The sequence below is a fragment of the Neopelma chrysocephalum genome, unplaced genomic scaffold, assembly GCF_003984885.1.
Source record: "Neopelma chrysocephalum unplaced genomic scaffold, ASM398488v2 Primary Assembly neopelma1_26, whole genome shotgun sequence".
Taxonomy (NCBI): Eukaryota; Metazoa; Chordata; class Aves; order Passeriformes; family Pipridae; genus Neopelma; species Neopelma chrysocephalum.
The window spans coordinates 944833-964611 of record NW_020897695.1 but is presented as its reverse complement, the minus strand read 5'-3'; the positions used below and the strand labels follow the sequence as shown (position 1 = coordinate 964611).

Sequence of the window (19779 nt, the reverse complement as noted above, 5' to 3'; positions counted from 1 at the left end):
AGCTGGCTTTTATCCCCCCACTGATGTTCTCCCCTCTCCCCCCATCACCAGCAACGAAATTCCTAGTTTTAACGTAGGTATATAAAACTACACCTATACTGATGGGCTAGCTCCTTTAATTCTGACTAAAACTCTGATGACTTTCTAACAGATCCCAGTCAGGTGAGTTTGACAGACCTTTGAATATGAAGTGTTTCTCCTCAAGTGTAGTTGTTTCTGTTTGAACTACTGTAATCACTGACCTCCAGTTTTCACACAAGTCTCCCTGTTCTTCCATGCAAAATAAAACCTAGTTGATCTTCAGCCATTTTATCTTTGTTTCTGCGCTTTTGCAGTATCTTGTTTCTGTTCAGATTTGACCAAGTGTTTGGGTATTATGAAAGCACTACCATTATTACTGCAGTGAATGACATATTGGTGTGGGTTAACAGGTCTACCCTGGTCATCCCTCAGTCTACTGAAAATGTCACAGTACAAGTTATTTAATTTTTGCTTTATCTGGCTGATTGATCGGCTACACTGAGAGTGCTCCTTTCTAAGGCTCTCCTTTTGCGTTTGAAGATTACACACATCTTCTTCCAAGTCAAGAATTGCATTTAGTTTGCGTTTACGGCAATTTTGGGCAGCTACCTTGTTTTTTCCTCTTCGTCTGATGTCACGTAGAAGTGATACCTGAGTGTCTGTCAGCTGGTTCTTTGCTAGCATGGTGTTGAAAGAGTCGATGGGCATGCTCACAACTTCATCGACTGAAAACGGTATTTTCAGAGCTTTTGCAGAGCATTCATCACTACTATGGTTTGTATCAGTAGAATTATGGCACCTATCCTTTATATCGTTCGATTTCTTCATCCATGACTGTTGATGCTCTGGAGCAGATGCTCCTTGACTTGGCAGCTGATTATAAGTGTGGTTATGAAGAAACTGCTGAAGTGTGGCTTCTCTAGGACACTCTGCATCACCTGGATATTCCACATGGTCATATTTAGTGTTTTCTTGGCAATGGCCATCAACAGCTCCTATGCCATGTGAAGGAGCAGATTTAACACCCCTGCTGTACCCAACAGCATCTTCACAGCAGACTGAATAAGAGGTGGTACTGTGACTTGAATTCAAAGATAGTCCCAAATCTGAGCCAGACTCTTCAAAGATCTGAGAAATTTCTATAGGACCAAAGTCTTCATCCAAAGCCAAAGACGTGAGTTTAATTTCATCAAAATTATCATCATGGGCTGTTAGGTTTCTAAGGTCAACCGCTGAAACCAGCCCTGTCAAATTTGGCCCATGAAGTAGTGATTCTGGATTTGTGATATTAGAACTTGACTGAGGAAAAGACTCTTGCCTTTGTAAATGTCTTGGTTTTGAATTTGATTGAGTGGGGTAGTCTGTTTTTAGTAGCATGGCATCAGGAGGACTGAAATAGTCGTGAAGTGTCTGGGTCAAATTTATACTGTGGTGTAAGGATGATGGGTTTTGACCTCTACTAGAAGTAGCAACTTGTGTATCTTCCAGTAAGCTCACCTAAAAGATAATGGGGGGAAAAATGGGATCTTTATAAAATTAATGCCTCTATATCCCTCACCTGCACAGTCACAATCAATTTGTTTTTTAATAATCCACTATTTGACTCTATTAAAGCCAATTTTTTATATGTCAAACTCTTCTTCTAGCTATTCTGAATGCTGTTTGCCATCTTTACAAAGCATAACCTGTACTGGCATATGGCAAAAGGAAATGGGAAGGGTGCAGAAGTAAAATGACTTAAGGAATGGGAGAAGGACTTGCAAAGGACAGTGTGGGACTGATGAGTGTTGAGAGGTAGAAATGGGACTGTTGCCAAGTGTACATCAAACTACACTTGTGTGTTACACCTGATCTGGTCTAAGAAAAGGTCTTTCTTGGAGGAGTGGTCATGGCCTGTAATGGTCCAAGAAAGCTATCACAATCCCAGATATGGGGGCAAAATCTGGAATGATTTATTGAACAAGCAAGTGCTACTTAAGGGTCTCAGGGGCTTACATGCTAATGAGGAGGCAGAGTTATTCCAAACAGGGGTTTCCACAATCTATTAGCGTTTCCAGTAACAGGGGTGACATAAGGGGAAAAATGGATTTACATTTCTCAGATACAGTATTTACATTTTGGGGAAAAAGGTTTGATATTTCCAGTAAGCAGGGTTACATTGGGGAAGGGTGATCAGCTTTTACCCCAAAGAAGGATTTACACAGGGAGGGAGAAAACAATGGGAAATCTGACAGCATCATGCAAAGTCTCTCTACATGCTGCTGGGGGAGATCAGGACAATGGATCTTGTCTTGTCTGGTCTTTTAGATGGTGGTTTTTCCCCAGCCCCTGTGGCCCAAGGTTTCCTGTTTAATCCTATCAGTTCCTTTTGTTTTGGTATCCGAATTTCTGACTGCAACAATGGCCCTTCACTGGTAGTGGTATTGATGATTCAAGGGTGAGCTGGTTCAATCTGCTAACCTGCTAGAAAATTAACTTTTTAAAGAAGATAAATAGCTCAGTACAGAAGTTAACCAGTGAGAACACTGGTGAAGAAAAGAAGGGTGGAAGACAGGAACATTAGGATCTTGCTGTCACAGTCTCACTACTTTTCTCTCACAGTTTATAAAGCTTTGGGGGCTGTGAGGTGCCACATTTGGCTTAGCTCTTCTTAACTGATGTCTGTTGCGACCAGATTTCAACCAAATTCCTTTGTTAGTAAGTTTAGAGGAAACAGCTCCCCCAAGATCACACATTTTTTGGATGTCTTAGAACTTTACATTACCACTCACTTTTTCTTTACAAAAATAAAGCTGATGTGTGATCCCTCAGCCCTGAAGTCCAAACAGTAAACTGGACTGATAATGCTCCAGTAGCATTAAGGTCCACCTTTTCTGGCCTGAGTTATAGTTGCTGGGTTCTAGAAGTACAAAGCCACTGCCTGAGATTATGTCAGGGCACTTGCTGACAAGCAGAGTAGTCATATCCATAGATGGATACAAAATACTTGAGAATGTAAATACATTTAGTAGGAAGCATAAAGGATTCCTCCATCCTTAGTGTGTTGCAGGAAAGGGCTTTCAGATTGCCATTCATTGAACAGACAGTGTAAAAAGCACTTTGCACAGGGAAGGAATGATGTACCATAAAGACCAGAACATCTTAAAGTCTCTATTATCCTTACTAAGAGCTCAGGTAACCAAAGAAGGTCTTGCCTTATTTCTCCTAGGGAGTTACCTTGTACTAGACCCCCTGCAGAATAAAGACTTGATACCTGGAAGAAACAATCAATCCATTTTCAAGAGATAGATTGTCAGAAGATAGCACTGCATAAATAGTCTTAAATAAAATATGGAACTGTGTATTGTTAGAGCTGCATAAAGGCTACAGCCAAATTCCTTTCAAATTATGAGAATGAAGAAAACTAAACTGATGAACTTCTGCATCTTGTTAGCATGCAATCCATTACTAGAACTGAACAGAGGAGAAGACTAATTTCTGGGCTAGGAGGCACTATCCAACCTAGGGATTATCAAATCTAGGTAGTTATGTTCCCAAATCTATGAAGTTATATGGAAAACACTACTGACCCTGGGAGAGGCTCCTATGATGAAGTGGATGTAAGATGCCCTTGAAGTGTTGCAAAAAAGGAATGTAGAGAATAGCTTCATGGTTAATGATTGCAGCTATGAGCTGTGGGAGAGAAGGGAGACTCCAATTAAAATAACTACTGGGGTTTTTTTGTCAAGACAGGCACACAGAAAGTAAACAATAGTATCAGAAGGCCAGAAACTGAATGAGTTTGCTGCTAATGCTGACTGACCTGATTTGCAGTGAAGATGGGTCTGTTCTCCCTGAGGGTAGTGACCTTGTCAGCACATGACCCAGTATTTATGACAACTGTAATCTTTCACCACAAATGCTCAATAGCTGCTACTGTGTAATAACGCAGTGTTGCTCTAGAGAAACACACCAAGAGCTACTGTATAAATATGAAATGGCATTAGGTTTCAGAAAAGCAACTATTAGTTGAACTAATAGTTGTCCAGTGGCTCCATCCAACTTTGAACACCAGGTCACAGTACAGACAGAGCTCTGTAGCTTTCATATCCCAGACAAGTTCCTGGGGAAAATTTTTCAAGTAGAGCCAATGACAGCTGCTGTAAAAGGTGGATAGGAGCATCTTTAGCATCTTCAGGTAAGATTTACTACATTGATTTGCTGGTATATTCCTGGAGTGGGTGAGGTAGGCTGTGGTTATTAGATGAAACAGAATAAGTCATTACCCAGTAATTGCTGACTGTATTCCAATCTATCAGCAATACGTTTTTTTCTCATTTACCTCTAGCATGTTTTCCATCTGCGATGACAGAAGCTGTAAATAGCCCTCGAGGGAGAGAAGGGAATCTACATGGTTGCGGTTGCTCTGTGACAGAAGAAAGAGAAACATGTTGTAAAGGACAGTTATTTTACATAAAAGGAGGTAAAAATCACAGTCTGAGAGGAAACAGAGCACAGCTCTGTGAAATAATGCTGCTGACCCCATCATCAAGTCCTCATACTGATGGGAGATAACACGTTGCTAGAATTAGCAGAACAGCTCAGCTTTCACAAGGTCTCAAGAAGATTGAGTGCCCTTTTCATTGTAGCTCTCAGGGAGAACAAACCCCGAAATGCACAGAATCACAGTGTCCCAAATGGAATTCTACATCCAAGCATTAAGCTTTACATAAATGGTGAGAGCAGTATAATTTATCATCCATGTCTCTAGTGTTTGTAGGTAAAAGAAAACCCTTGCCCACAAGCACAACACCTTCATGATGGAGGAAATCAAACCAAATTGAAAAATGGTTATTTGCAAGTGTTTTTGTAAACTTTAGAATATTTCAACTACATAAACTATACTGGGGGGTAGAGAGGAGGAGGCAATTTTCAAGAAGGTACAAGGGCATCATTCACGAAGTATCCTCTAAAGTGACCATTCCTTTCCTGCCCTTGCAAGGGATATTCCAAATGAAAAGAGGAAATAAAATATTCCTTTCAAAAACCTTTAACTCCATTTCTTTTCACTTCTCCTTATCTTGATAAGGATATTTCCTCCCTCACTTTCTCTTCACAGTTTTCTCTTCTCCCACTTTTTTCATCATTTACTTGATTTATGTCTTTCTCCTCCTCCTCTTGCAGTTCCAGCTGATCATCTCCTCGGTGTGGACAGCAGTCATCCAAAGCTTCCTGACATGCTTTCAGATCAACATCCTGAAGATACAAACAAAACAGTTCTATTATGTAACACACTGTCAAAACCAATCTTTAAAATGCACTTTTTTCTTTTTTTCTACAGCATTTCAAATAAAATATACACTGAACAGGTCATGTGGATGAACTGACTGTGTGGACTTTGAGGGCAGAATGAGACCAGTGTCGGTTCAGCTGGGCAGCCACCACTGCCTATTCTGGTGCCTAGGCACTGAACCCATCTGCAGTAGAAATGGACACTGGAAACAAATTCTTCTAATACAGACATAGGATGATGTGATTTCATAAAAAGTTTGGGCTATCGATGTCATTTGTATGTCATTTCACAACAACATATCCAAGCCAAATATATATTCAATGCTGGAATTATATATGGCTGGTTAGCAAAATCCCTCATTTACATGTATTGTAATAGCTTCGCTTCACTACCCATTCCCATTTATCCAAATGATGAGGTTTTTTAATCTCTAGTGATGAAGTTGTTCAGATTTAGTGGTCTCAGAAGCAATCTTCAAGTTTTGTTTTATCTATAGTCATAGCATCAGACTTTTAAAATATTTATTATAGGGCTTGTATTGCTAGGGTAAGAAGGAATCAGTGCTAATTTATATTTTTTAAAAATGCATTTTTAAAAAATATGCTGATATTTCAGCTTTTATAGGGCAACTCTGTGTTATTAAAATGTGAAACTCAGTGGAATGGCAACCAGGAAACCAAGTGGCCACACTGTATTAGTTCCACATATTCCCAACAAAATGCTGTGGCAGGAGCAGAAAAGACAAGCTTTCAACAGCAGCAAACATAATGAGATGGTGTTCTGTTCTAAAAATCACAACAGATTTATTTACTTTACAGGTTTGATATGAAAGCGTAAACTTTATAAAAACTGCAGTTTTAATAGTCATCAAAACGTATAAGAGTTTTTAAATTATTGCTTCATACAAAACACACTAAAGATTAAATGTAAAGAGGTTTAAAAACAGGATATTGGAATAAGATTAAATATATTTTCAAAATAAATTATTATTTTCAATTTTATACATTCTATTTAAATATTTTAAAATATGAAAATTATTTTTATTTTAAACTGATTTTATTTTTTGCTTTCAATTTTTCTGAACTTTCTTTTCAAGATTGGAAGGGAACTTTAGCTTTATAAACAGTCATTTGTAAAAAAAGATAGATATGTAGGACACTCATCTGTCACTGTGATGTACTTTCCTTCAATGATGCCTAACACAATTTCCAGTCGTTAGAAATGATATTCCAATACACTATGTCTTCTTTGTCAGCCACAGATGGAAATGACCAGATGACTTGTTATTGCCAACTGTGAGAAGACAAATTTACTTGCCTAAACACATACATACACGCACAAAACAACAACAACAACAAAACCCCAACCAACAGTTTTCTCTATGTACTAAAACAGAAAAAGAGGCAATTTAGTACACAGGACACTGAGAACATGGTATGTAGCTACTTGCAAACACTTAAATGAGTTCAACGGAGCTACTCACAGGCATGAAATTAGTCCCATAGTTATGTGCTTGCAAGATTAGGAGTAGTCTTTAATTTTACAGAGAACCAAACTAATATTTATCCAACAAATATGATCTGCTAGTCATTGTAATTAATAAAATTCATCACCATCAAAAGTGAATAAGAAATCAAGGACAACTGCTATTAAAGACCTGAAGCAGCTCCTCTGGAGCCAAGTGGCCTGGAAAGATGCTCTTGCAGCAGAGTCTTCAGCTGCTGAACAAAACAGCAAATTCATTACTCTCTTGGCTGCAGAAGAGGCTAATGCAGGAAATAGTTAGAAATGTGATATCTATAGTGTGATGCCTCAAAAAACCCACAGTAAACACTGGTTTTGAATACAGAAAGTATAAGAGTGACAATTCAATGAGTCCTATTGAAATTTCCAGGGATACAAACTTATTTCACTGCCAGAGAAAAGAAAAGCTTGCAGTAACTTTGGGAAGAGTCCATGGCATGTCCACAGATCATTTTAAACCCTCACAGTTCAACTTGCTTACGGTGCAAATCTGACTGCAAATAATCAGCATCATGGCTAGGCTTCGCGAACGAAGATTTGGGAAGGGCTCTACCCACATTTCTTGCAAGCGCATTGGTGGCTAAAAAGGCCAATACGAGAAAGGCAAGTCCAGTTGCAAAAGGCACAGTAGAAAGACTCCTTAGATGGTATATTCTGCAAGGCACGATTCTTTCTGCGTTGTCTTTTCTCCTCAAGGGTGATCCTGCGTGCTTTCTCAAAAGCATCAGCAGCATTATAGATGGTGTGTCTCCAGGCCTCCCGATTGGAGGCCAGAGTAGACCAGTTATGGTGATCAATATGCCTGAGGCTGAGATGTTGTTTCAGGGAGTCCTTGTATCTTTTCTTCGGGGCTCCTCTCTTGCAACTGCAAATAATGTTGGTCTGCTAAAATCTACGATGGAGATGGTCCTTCCCAAGACCATTGTGAGGAGAACTGAATTTTTGATGTGCCTGAGGGAACAGCTCTTTTCTGAGGGGAAATTAAATGCTCCTGAAGCTCACTGAAATTTGTGAAGACTATAATGGATTCAGTTTCCCCAGAGTGTCAGACAATTGAATTTTCAAGTCTTTTCCTATCAATATATAAAGCTATTGACCACTGAGGAGATGGGGAATATTTCCAACCACAAATGTTAAGATTTCTCTGGAGTCTGCATTGATTTTTATGTATTTTTTAGGAAAAAAAAATATAATACGACTATTTTCTCTGCTCAGCCATAGACAGTATCTTGGTACCTTTAGTTTCCAGGCTGAGAGCTCCCAGCTGCACTACAGGATCACATACCATTTTGCCCTAAGGACCCTTTGGCTTAAGCACAGCAGTAAGGTCAGTCTCCATCCTTTTTGCTTTTTTTTTGTAGAAAGTTCCTGCTCATGTGAATGGAACAGAGGTGCCAATGGGGATGGGAGGGAAGCAGGGTCTCACATTTGCAGACATGACCATTCCCTGTAGCTTACCAAAGGGAATGTATCATCTCTTCTGAAAGAGTCTAATAATGCTGCACCATGTGGCTTTGAATATTAGTCTTACTAACACTGTTTCTTCCTCCAGCAGACAGTATTAAAATATACTCATGGCTGCTCACACTGATTATTACTGCAATAATTTATCCATCCTCAGAAAAAAACCTGTTTTCATCACCACTAGAGCAGTTTCTGAAGGATCATGGCCCTGTAACCAGCTTTTCACAACAGTGGTGGTATAGATACAGCACATGTAAGATTGTTCACATCACCAATTTATACATATGTGACCATTTCAGTGAAACCCTCTATGGAAATCAAGTAACGCAACCAGAACCTTTTCCTCTTCATTTCTCAGTTTTGGCTTTTACCAAAAATCCCCTAGATTATGCTGATGAATGTTTATACTCTGACATTACACTTTCCACCAGCTTGTAGGTCTTCCCCAGTGATGAAGAACAGCTGAATAGTACAGCTCAACAACAGAATGCTTCCCAAGTGCCTGTGCATCACTTGGGATTGACTGCTGGACTACCGCTATGGGGAGAATAGGAGATATGTCTCCCCCAGAAACAGCCATATTATGCTTTTCAACAAGGCATTTCTTTAAAGATAATTTTAGAGCCTGGATATACATCTAATGACAAGAGGGACTGGGTGTAGATACTACTTACTCAGTACTGCGCTGCCACACTTGGTGTTTCTGTCTTGTTCCTTATTTTACAATAATGGTGTCAGAAGATTAATTGAATTACAGTAATACCACTATGAACCCAAAAGATCAGGACAGCATGTGGTTGTCTCCATACAGAGAAAAAGACTTGATTTTTGCTGATTGTGGAAGACTTAATGTTACCACAAAGCCCATCTACTGCAGCAGCCTTTCCACTTCTACCACTGGAGGGTGTGGAAGTTCACACCTCCCACAGCAGGCTGTTTCCAAACGCTAAACTGCAACTCTACCTGAAGACAACCTTTGATTTGCATTTGGAAGGATTTCTGCACAAGCACAAAGCCAGAGAATTACACTGAAACTCCAAGAAAAAATAATAATTAAAAAAATAAAATCCCAAGTATCTCAAGTTCTCGTCTTGTGTTTGCATTTACTAGTCTGAGTTGAGTTAAAGAACAATCTGAGACTAAGTCTGATTTACCAAATTATACACCAGCCTTGTAGGTGGAGGGATGGGCTCTAACTGTGCATCTGCTCTTCCTAAGGCACAATTTACCTCAGGTCAACTGTTGGCTTCAGTTTGTCAGTCTACGGAATATGAAAAATAGTAATTTATGTCAAATCTGCTACTTAAGGTGGTCCAAGAATTAATGGGTAGATGAGAGAAAGTATGGTTTTGTGGGTGACCTCTCCTATGCTTAATTGGAAGGCTGATGCCTGCTCTGTCTGGTTTCCAGAGTTTCTTAATCTATGTTAAAAATAGAGCCTTCAGTTTCCAATTAAGTAAGTCAGAGTATTGATCTCAGCATGAACTGGGTGCACCACATATTAGACTATCCCTCCACATATCTCCTCCCTTGCTTCCCACACGCATGTATTACCTGTTGTCCATAAAAGAATGTATAGGGAGCAGAACCTGTAATGATAGCAAAATACGAATAGGCTTATGTGATGTATTGGATGGGTGAACAAGGCACCTCTCTAGGAGCAGCAGAAAGCATGAACATGCTGTTTTCAGCTATTGATCTATGTGGAGTTGGCAAACAGGGCTAAAACTATACAGCTCAGGGCTACAAGTGCACACAAATATCTGAACTAGCTCTGGAGTAACAGGAAGGTCTTGCCAGAGTAGAACAAAGCAGACAGGGTAGTTTGCCTGGGTGCACATGTAGCACTGAGGGGCAGGTGGTACCTGCCCCTTGAAAGCTGTTTCACTGCAGTCAGACTCTGAGTTATCACTACAAATATCCCAGTGCCAGAGCAAACGTACATGACCACAATTATTTGCAAAAGGACATTTTATTTTGTGCTGATTACTCATGTATCCCATTCACGTGCTGTCTTCTAATTACTCTACATTACATTCTCTATTTCAGTTGTCAAGTTTTAAATTGCTTCATTGATGTCATTAACCTTAGAGATGATTTTCTGCAAACTTCTGTCCCTTCTCCTTTATTAACTGCACTTCTCTGTTAAACTGGCCCTCTCCTTGTTATTAGCTGAAAAGATGCAGCACAGGCCTGGTGATCTTTGCCACATTTTGAATAATTAAGTAGCATTTCCAGAACAGAATCATAGAATGAACCTTAAAGATTGTCCAATACCAGTAGAAGTTAGGCAAAAGAAACACAGTCTCTAGTAACGTAACCAGTAGTTCCATTTTGCTACTTTGTAGGATTAAATACAATTAATAATTAAATATAATGATGCATAGCCAATATCATTCAGCTCTAAGGTTAATGATGTCACTTTCTGCCTGTATACTTTAACTATGTGATGATAATTAATCTTATCAATTGATACCTACTTAATTTCAGTTAAAAAGGAAAACATTTCTTGCTGTTTATCTATATTCATAATAAGCCCTAAAATATCCTGAAAATACCAGAATAGAAGAGTACTTTATTATTTGAAATGCAGCCATGGTTTAGAAAGCATGGAGGGTGGAATGGTGGATGGAAGCACCAATTCCATTTTATGTTATAAATAGCTAGACTTGAAATGACAATAAACCCTGCTAACTAAGCAATTCAATTGAGTAAATCAAGCGGTGCATAGCTGTGACTCCAAATGTGGCACCTGTAAAATGTTTATGACATATCTACTCTAAATCCTAAGGATACCATCTGGGCTTCAATCAAACACACATGTGAGAGGCACTCCCATGTGTTGCACTGAGATGGTAGCCTCTTTCTAACCACATGCATTTCAGGGGTTTATATAGTATGGCTCAGCTACTACAAAACACACATAATCTGTGCACTCTGTTACAACATAAACACAAAATTAACACCAATCTACTCCCCAAATGGAGGCAGAGAAAGGTACAAGTGGAAGACACAGACAGCAATAGTGTTGCCACTGATCTCAATTAAGACATCAGTTGTCATGCTGAAAACAGCTCAATATCCTCTTCAAAATGAGCTTTTAAAACACTTTTAACATATAGACCAAACACGTTTACACTCCAGCCATTTGGTCCTGCCTGTGTTGATGTTTTCCACCAGAAATTGATTTGATCATAAAGGATGCAATATACCTGACAGTAAATGTGATTAAGGTTATTACATTTATTCAGTCACTCTTTCAGATTGAGCACAGTAAAAAACAAAATAAAAACACACCTGACCAAAAAGAACCAAACCAAAAAACCCAAAAAGAACCAAACCAAAAAACCCAAAAAAAACCCCAAACCAAAAACCCAAGAGCTCTTCCTATGCCTCTGCTCTCCCAAGATGCTTTCTATTCTGGTCGGTGAACTACATGACATGAGGGTTCTGTAAGACACCTCCCTCCCTTCCTCCTCTACATTTACCCTAGATTGGTTGTATATCCTCATTGGTATCATGTAGTCACTACCGAATAAACATAAAAGTATCCAGGGACCACCCTTTCTGATAAACCTTTGTCCACAACTGAGCTCCAGATGTTTTCCTTTTGAGGTATTCTACTCCCAGCTTTCCTAAGGTACTGACATCATTGCAACACCAAACGCCTAACAACTCATAGATCTGAATAGGGAGAGCTGTTAAAATCCACAGTCTGACACTTTATTCCTTTAGGATTTGAATATCTTCACCTTCCCTCTGACACTGTATGTAATTCCTCTTCTATTTTCCACATTTACCACACTCCAATTCCAATATTCCCCTCACCTACTCTCACATGCACTTTTCATGCACTTCCCCCACTGGAAATACCTTCCCCACTTTCTAGAAAGCAGGAAAATGCTGGTATAGGTCAGCCTTACACCACCAACTCACTCTAACACCCTTCCTGCACACTCCATTGACTTGGCTTTTTCAAACCCTTGTGCCTCCTGCAACACACTGTAACAAAAGTCAAAATCACAGTCTTTCAAGACTATACGTACCTTGGAAGTTTGAGGTTCTTCTCTTACCCCACCCGTCTCTGGAACACCAAGTGATCCTTCCCACACCTCCTTATTAAACCTGGGTGAGTTCTGGCTAACTGGTAAGAGCCATCCACGAGCAGGGACCCAGCCCATTTATCTATTTGTGGATGTTCCTCCACAGCAATATTTCCAGGTCCTAGTGCTCAATAAGTTCAAAAGAAAAAAAGAAAATAATAATTTGAAATACATTCTGTAAGCTAAGCACACAGCTTCAGTGGGACTGCTCTCAAATGGACTGGAGAAAAGCCTTCAGAACAAAAAGAAAAAAAAATCCATAACTCAAATTATTCTTCCTCAATGTAAATATTTCAAATGGTGCCCAAAGTCTGGGATGGATTCCCACCTTCCAGTACTTTATTTCCATGAAACTCTGCCTCTAACAGTGTTCAAAGAACTGTGCTTGTATGAGGTTTTACATAACCTGACTCAAACTGCCCTTTCTAAACAGGAACATAGAGACAACAGTACAAACAATACAAATTATCCACTGTGCATCTTCTTCCTTAAATTTTGTAATTCACAAACTGTTAATGTTATGCTGTTCATTAGTAACAAGAGTAAGTGCTCTTTAATCAAGTGCAGGAATTCAGCTTTTGGGAAGGCTTTCAAAATCTGAAAAAAGAATTTAATACATCCAGATATAACAAACCTACTTGATTTGGGTTGGAGCTGACCCTTCCTTCTCTGTCTCAGTCTGAGCTGGAGCTTGTCTCATGTACTGTGCAATGACCCAGCACAGCTACTGCTGCCCTTATTCAGGCACTGTCTCTTCCGTGACGTGGGCTGTATCAGTGCTTGGGGGTTCATGTGATTTGGAAAGAACATTTTTACTCTAAGATTTAGACAGATAAAAAGCTGAAGAGCTACATAGTCCATTCTTGCTAATCTAAATATTTCCCCATCCATATTCTGTAAAAGATAAAGAATCCACTGAGTTTTTAAACTCCCTTTCTTCAAGTGTGTGGATACATATATACACACATAACGTGCACACATAGAAATATTGATATTAAAAAGAAAAAAGAAAGGGAAAAGAAAACCACTGAATCAAGTAGGGCAGCTCTGAATTCTTGCAAGATCTTCAGCAAGATGATCTATGATAAGCCGCTTGAGACTTTCTCTGTATTTGGGAATACTATTACCACATACATAGCACTGCTGCCCTGCTTGCAGCACTAAGGCCTCTAGTTTCTCCACCCACAGTTTTTAAGGTGCTTCAGAAAATGCATCTCATTCATCTGCAAATGGACTTAGACCTTAATGTAACAGCTTTTAGAAGTGTTATTGGGGCAATGTTACATTGAGAAGTTGGGAGGGTGGGGCATCAACTGCATCTCAGGTTATGTGCCCATGGAATGGCTTCCCTGTTTTTCCTATCATTATAAGACCTATACTCAGTGTCAGCTGCAAGTCTTGCCCACCCCTCCTTTTTTTCCCTGGCTTTTTCTGTGCTTAAAACTTCAAAATGTACATAGCCACAGAGTGCCTCAATTTCAATTTAGTGTTTTCCTTAGAAAACCTATTTCCCTGAGCAATCCAACAATAATTTACAAACACATCGGGAAAAAATAAGCAGACATGCCTAACTTTACCTGTGAGTAAGTCAATGTATCCTACTCACATATGGCCTACTCAATGGGACCTACTTGTGTGAACAGGTTAGAGTAGGACAAAAAAGTTAGGCACCATGTGTTCAGTAGTGGATGTCAGCATTGAAATAGGTGCTGAATATTAAGGAATAAGTGGTGCTCCCCTTATAAATCCTTTCTTAAGGAAAAAACCAGGATTGCAATCACTTTTTCCAGCAAATTGTGAAGAGAAAGACTAGGTGCAGCAAACCCACTGTTGTATCTGGAAAAAAAAAATACTAGGAGAAATAATCAGCCCCCAAAAGACCTGGTTCACTTTTAGGCTTTTTATCTCTTTCCTTTGCAAACATGCCACTGGAGCCTTAACTCTTGATCTGGGTTGCTCTGCAAACAGGTCAGACTTGAACCACCTTTCATTACTACAGAAATGAATCAATTTCCTTGCATGAACTGATGCATGTTTTCTGGCTATTCAAAGTAAAAGTTAATGACTTTTTTCTTCTTTTCCTCTAAAGATGTAACTCATGGTTCCCAGACAAGAACCCTAGTACTTTAGTCTCAAGCTTAAACATCCATGAAAGCCAAATCTACGGGCTGACCCAGATCAGAACAGCGCAGAGGCACTAAACTAATACCCTAAGCCACAGGGCACATCTTCTACCAACCACCCACTATGACCTGCTGTAGGCAATGCAGGACAGTGCAGCATGGACAGGACCTGGAACAAAATACTTTTTTTTATGTAGTCTCTGCTGTGCTACAAACATTTTTATCCCTGGTCCTGTTACACACATATATCTAAGAGAATGAATAGCAAGACACTGAGATAATATGATTATTTTCTCCATTAAAAGGTGTATTCCAGAAGAAACATATTTTGTTATTTTTATTACTAAGGCAATTATTGTGGGGCTTACATTTCATCAGCAAATGTAAGTTTGATTACAGAAATGAACGGGCTGACTCCAGTCTGCTGGGCAGCAAGCTGAGTGTAGGAACTCACCTGTTTGCTTTACCCATTGTCAAAAATGAAGTGTTCAGGCTGTCCTAACACTGCACTTCACCTCATCTTAGCACAGGACAGAAAAATAGGCCAGGCAAACCCATTCAGTTTAGCACGCTTGAGCCACTGAATTAATTTTCTTTTTCATCTGCAGTTGTCTTCCAGAGTAGTTTTACATACCCAATCCCTAACAATGAGGACCAACAGCTTGTATTGTGTTGCCAGCAATGTTCTCAGCAGGGACTGGAGTCCAATGAATAAAATTAATCCAGGGTTGGATAAATCCAGCTGCTAACTTTTCATGATGCCACACAATACCAAGCAGAACAAAAAAAATACTTTCATCTGTTTACAGAGACTCCTTGTCTTGATCTAGCGTGGATACAAGAAACACAAAAAATAGCTCAAATCTAGTTTTACAAAAGGCAAAATGAAGGTTATAAATCAGCTGAACAACTCTGAAATCCATTATACTATTACAATAACATTTTGACAACACAAGTACACTTAGTCAAATCTACCAAAGGTCACCTTTAAAACAAAGATCAACTTTTTCCTCTTGTGTTCCATGTTTTGGATTTGCCATGTGCTTCAAGAAAAGTCTGGTGGAAGAGACATGGGGGTTTTCACATAAAAATCCCATTACCTTTTAGGTCAAGAACTGAATACTGCCTTATTTTGCTTCAGTCATTATTTCACTTAAATGAAATGCGCTTAAGAGAGAGGCACAGACCTACATTTAGCAAAGAAATGAATCATCTTCTCTCCACAGAAAGGACTGATCGCTTACAGTCGGTGTTGAAACTAGTTTTGCAACTACTTTACAAAAATAACCAAGCTAACGTATGGGGAAATAGGGAAAGAAAAAAACCAAAATAAAAAGGAAAAAAAGAAATCTACCCTGCATGACAAATTTAACAAATATCCATTAATGCTGGTCCATTAATTCATATTAAGAACCAGCTATTCACAATGGTTCTTAACCAACTTAAAAAATGTTGGTAGTTCGACTTGATATTTCAAAATGTACTGAACATCAGAGTCACAAACCCACCATCTCGGCATTGCTGTATCTTTTGTATCCGCTCAGCGTATCACAAAATTCCCAAATCATAAACTACTCAGGAAACAATGAAACTCTATGCCAACAGCAACTTAACTGAGAAAAGCTGGCCCTGCAACTGAATGGCTTGGCTAATCTTTAGACTACAGCTGTGCACAGCTGTACAGCTCTGTGCAGGACAACGGCCTGAATGGGTGCAAGCAGACAAAAGTGCAGTAAGGGCTGCATGTGGTGTGACCAAGATAGGGACACTGGTCAGCACTGCTGGGTACTTACTGCCTCCCATGTGTTTTTCAAGATGCTGCACTGATAATAGAGGGCCGATAAAAGCAGCCTGGAGGTTAGTCCCTGCAGAGTAAGTCCCCCAAGATGTAAGCAATGTTCCTGACAAGTGTAGTTATCCGAGTACAAACACACACGTGCCCTGTGCCAAGATGAGGGGTGCAGCGTGCACTGTGGATGCACTGCATTTCTGCAGCCGCGCGATATTCTTGAGAAGCCTTTGTGCCCACATGAAGAAAACAGAGACGATTTCCAAGGAAATGCCAGGCAGAACTGCCCGTCCTGGCCTTGCAACCCTGCCTGGCAGGTGCCAGCGGCGCTGGGGCCAGGCGTATGCCTGGGCAGCTCTGCGGGGCTGCCCCTGCTCCGGTGCCGGGAGCCTCCGCCGGTCACTCCATTCGCCAAGGCCGCGCGGCATCGCTCCGCAGCACGGCTCCGCTTGGGCTGCCCGCCGTCCGGGACCCCCGCCTGGGACAGCGAGAGGGCACGGGCCACCCCTCCGGCGGTGTGCGTCTTTTGTCCTTTTTTTTTTTTTTTTGAGTGGGGGGGGGGGGGAAGGTAAGCGTCTGGCTCAGAAAACCGTCCTTCTTCGCGTCCCCACAACTCGTCCCCCACGAACACCCCCAGACGGCCAGCCCGCCCGCCCGCCCCGGTGCGCACCCCCGTCGCTCGGCCGAGGCGGCCGGGCCAGGGCCGCGCCCGCCGCTGCTGTGCCGGTGCCTGCCCGGCCGGGACAGCCCCCCGCGCTCCGAGCCCTTACCTCCGCCATGGGGCAGCAACTCCGCGCGGGGCGACCGCGCCGCCCCATCCTCCTCCCGCGGCGGGGCGGAGGCGGCTCCGCCCGGGCGGGGCGGGCAGAGTCGGGCGGAGCCGCTGCTCCCTCGGGGCCAGGGGCTGGTGCTGGCACCCGCCGGGGCAGGTTCGGGAGGTTCGGGGGGCCGGTGGCCCATGGCTGCCCGGCGCAGCCCCGCCGATCCCTGCAGCCGACGCGCCTCCTAGGTGTGTGTGCGCGGGGGCAGACGGACCAGCAGCCCCGGCCCCCGCAGCCTGCCGCAAACCCGCCCCGCGCTCCTGTGCTCCCCGCGCACACCCCGCGCCGCCGCACGACCCTTCCCACGGGCGGGAGGCGGCGCCGGGACGGGACGGAGGCGCGGACACCTCGGCACCCCCTCACTGCGGGCCCGGGAGCCCCACCTGTGTCCTGGGGGCTTCCTGCGTGCCCGGGGGCAGGAACAGTCTGCGATTGCTGCAGCGAGCTAGAAATAAGACACAAGTTAGGAAGGACAGCTGGGAGGGAAAAAAAAAAAGGCAAAAAGATTCTCCACCTGCCCCCCCATCCCTCTTTAAAAAAAAAAAAAAAATTAATGAAATACGGGTAAAGCTTTTAGCTACAATCAACCCGGTGTCTAAGTATCTCTCCAATGGCTCTGCTTTCCGACCTATTGAACTGCATTTCCCACAGCACATCCCCTCAGCAGTACACAAACTTACCCTCATACATGCTAGAGATATCTTTTCCAGCTGTTTTGTTTTCTCTGTCCTCCAAAAAAACCCTCTTATCGCTTCTCATCACTTCTACTTATCTGAGTGTTTCAGACTTGTTTTGGCATTTACAAGGCGTGCGCTGTTTGGGCAGACTCTGAAAGTGTCACTTCTGCAGTGATAACTGTGTGTAAAAGGTGCAGTGTCTCAATTTTGCTGTTATCACAGATGACATTTCCCTTTTTTCATTGTGTCCAGTGTGATACCACGCACTGGGGTAGTGTGTGTTATAGTATTCCTAGAGTTTTATTGCAATTTGTTTCTTGAATTCCAACACAGTAACAGTTTTCTTTTAAAAAAATCCAAATGTACTGGAATAGGACACAATCTTCCATTGTGAGATATTTATTTTTTTTCTTCCCTACCAGAGTGAGATCTCTGGCTTTTAAAGTGGAAGCAATGTTGATTTTGGTGTTGGAAAAATAAATTAAATATGTGTTAAGCTAAACATATTTACAATCATGATTCAATCATGATTACAATCATGATTCACTGCACAAATACCAACACAGACAGCCACCACAAGTCCTTTTATTCCACATATTCACTGGTGTTAAACCTTTTGTTTTTTGGGTTTTTTTTCAGCATGGTCAAAATCTTTGCACATATTTTTTAAGTTTGTAGATAAGAAATTATATGACAATTGGATATAGCCTGTAGTATTTCTTGCAAGAGATAGAGAAGAAAATGAGGTTGGCACATTCCACTCCCCAAGGGAGACAAGAGCCTCTTTGTGGCCACTGTAAGCCACTACAACAATATACATGAAACAGGCCTATTTAATCATTTAGTCTTTTCCTTTAACAAGATGTGTTTCAAATGTTTAACAGAAGCTCTGAACTGTTGCAGTAGCTTTTGGCTGTTAGTTTTTCATCTGAACTGAGCTTTGAGTCACAAAATCATGGAATATGCCGAGCTGGAAGGGACTCACAAGGATCATTCAGTCCAGCTCCTGGCCCTGCACAGGACCATCCCCAAGAGTCACACCATGTGCCCAAGAGTATTGTCCGAACACTTCTTGAACTCTGTCAGGCTTGGCGCTGTGATCACTTCCCTGGGAAACCTGTTCCAGTGCCCAGCCACTCTTTGCGTGAAGAACCTTTTTCTAATATCCAACCCAAACCTCCCCTGACACAACTTCAGGACATCCCCTCAGGTTCTGTCACTGATCACCAGAGAGAAGAGATCAATGCCTGCCCCTCCTCTTCCCTTCACGAGGAAGTTGTAACTGCGATGAGGTTTCCCCTCAGTCTCCTCTTCTCCAGGCTGAACAGACCAAGTGCCCTCAGCTGCTCCTCATACGGCTTCTGCCCTAGGCCCTTCACCATCTTCATTGCTCTCCTTTGGACACTCTCTAATAGCCAAATATCTTTCTTGTATTGTGGCACCCAAAACTGCACACAATGTCCAAGGTGAGACCGCACCAGTGCAGAGCAGAGTGGGACAATCCCCTCCCTTGACCGACTGGAGATGTTTTGCCTGATGCCCCCCTGGACATGGTTGGCCCTCCTGGCTGCTAGGGCATGTAAAAATGAAAGCTGCATTTTCCTTTTTTACCTCAGTTTGCAATGTAGTAACTTCTCAGAGTTTCTCCTGAGTTAACTCAAATCACGAAGTCAATCCCTCTGGTATGTGGTCCCTTACACTTGTCTCTACATACGGGAAAGCTGGGCACGGAGCCCGGGTAAGTGCCACAAAGTTTTTATAAGACTTCTCGTCTGAATTCCTAGAGAACAAAGAGTGCATATGTGTCTGTGTATGGAGCTACAGGTGAGCTTAGATTACATCCCAGCTGTTTACAGCTCCTAAGTGCATCTATAGTCATTTATTTCAGAGAAAGCTCTCAGTCATTTCAAGTACTCAGTCTTACATTCAGTGAATCTGGTAAATAACCATTTGGTTTTTGGTTACTGCTAAATTATAATAACTTT

The 19779-nt window shown here is 41.6% G+C and overlaps 1 protein-coding gene across 1 annotated transcript; it reads right to left on the bottom strand.

Moving 5' to 3' along the window:
- Positions 1-144: 144 nt before the first annotated feature.
- Positions 145-17136, bottom strand: NFE2L3 (nuclear factor, erythroid 2 like 3). Its single transcript, XM_027675257.1, has 4 exons — positions 17067-17136; positions 5152-5256; positions 4343-4426; positions 145-1518 (listed from the first exon to the last, which is right to left on the bottom strand). The coding sequence occupies exons 1-4, from the start codon at positions 17112-17114 to the stop codon at positions 310-312; spliced, it is 1446 nt and encodes a 481-aa protein (XP_027531058.1). The 5' UTR covers positions 17115-17136; the 3' UTR covers positions 145-309.
- Positions 17137-19779: the final 2643 nt, after the last annotated feature.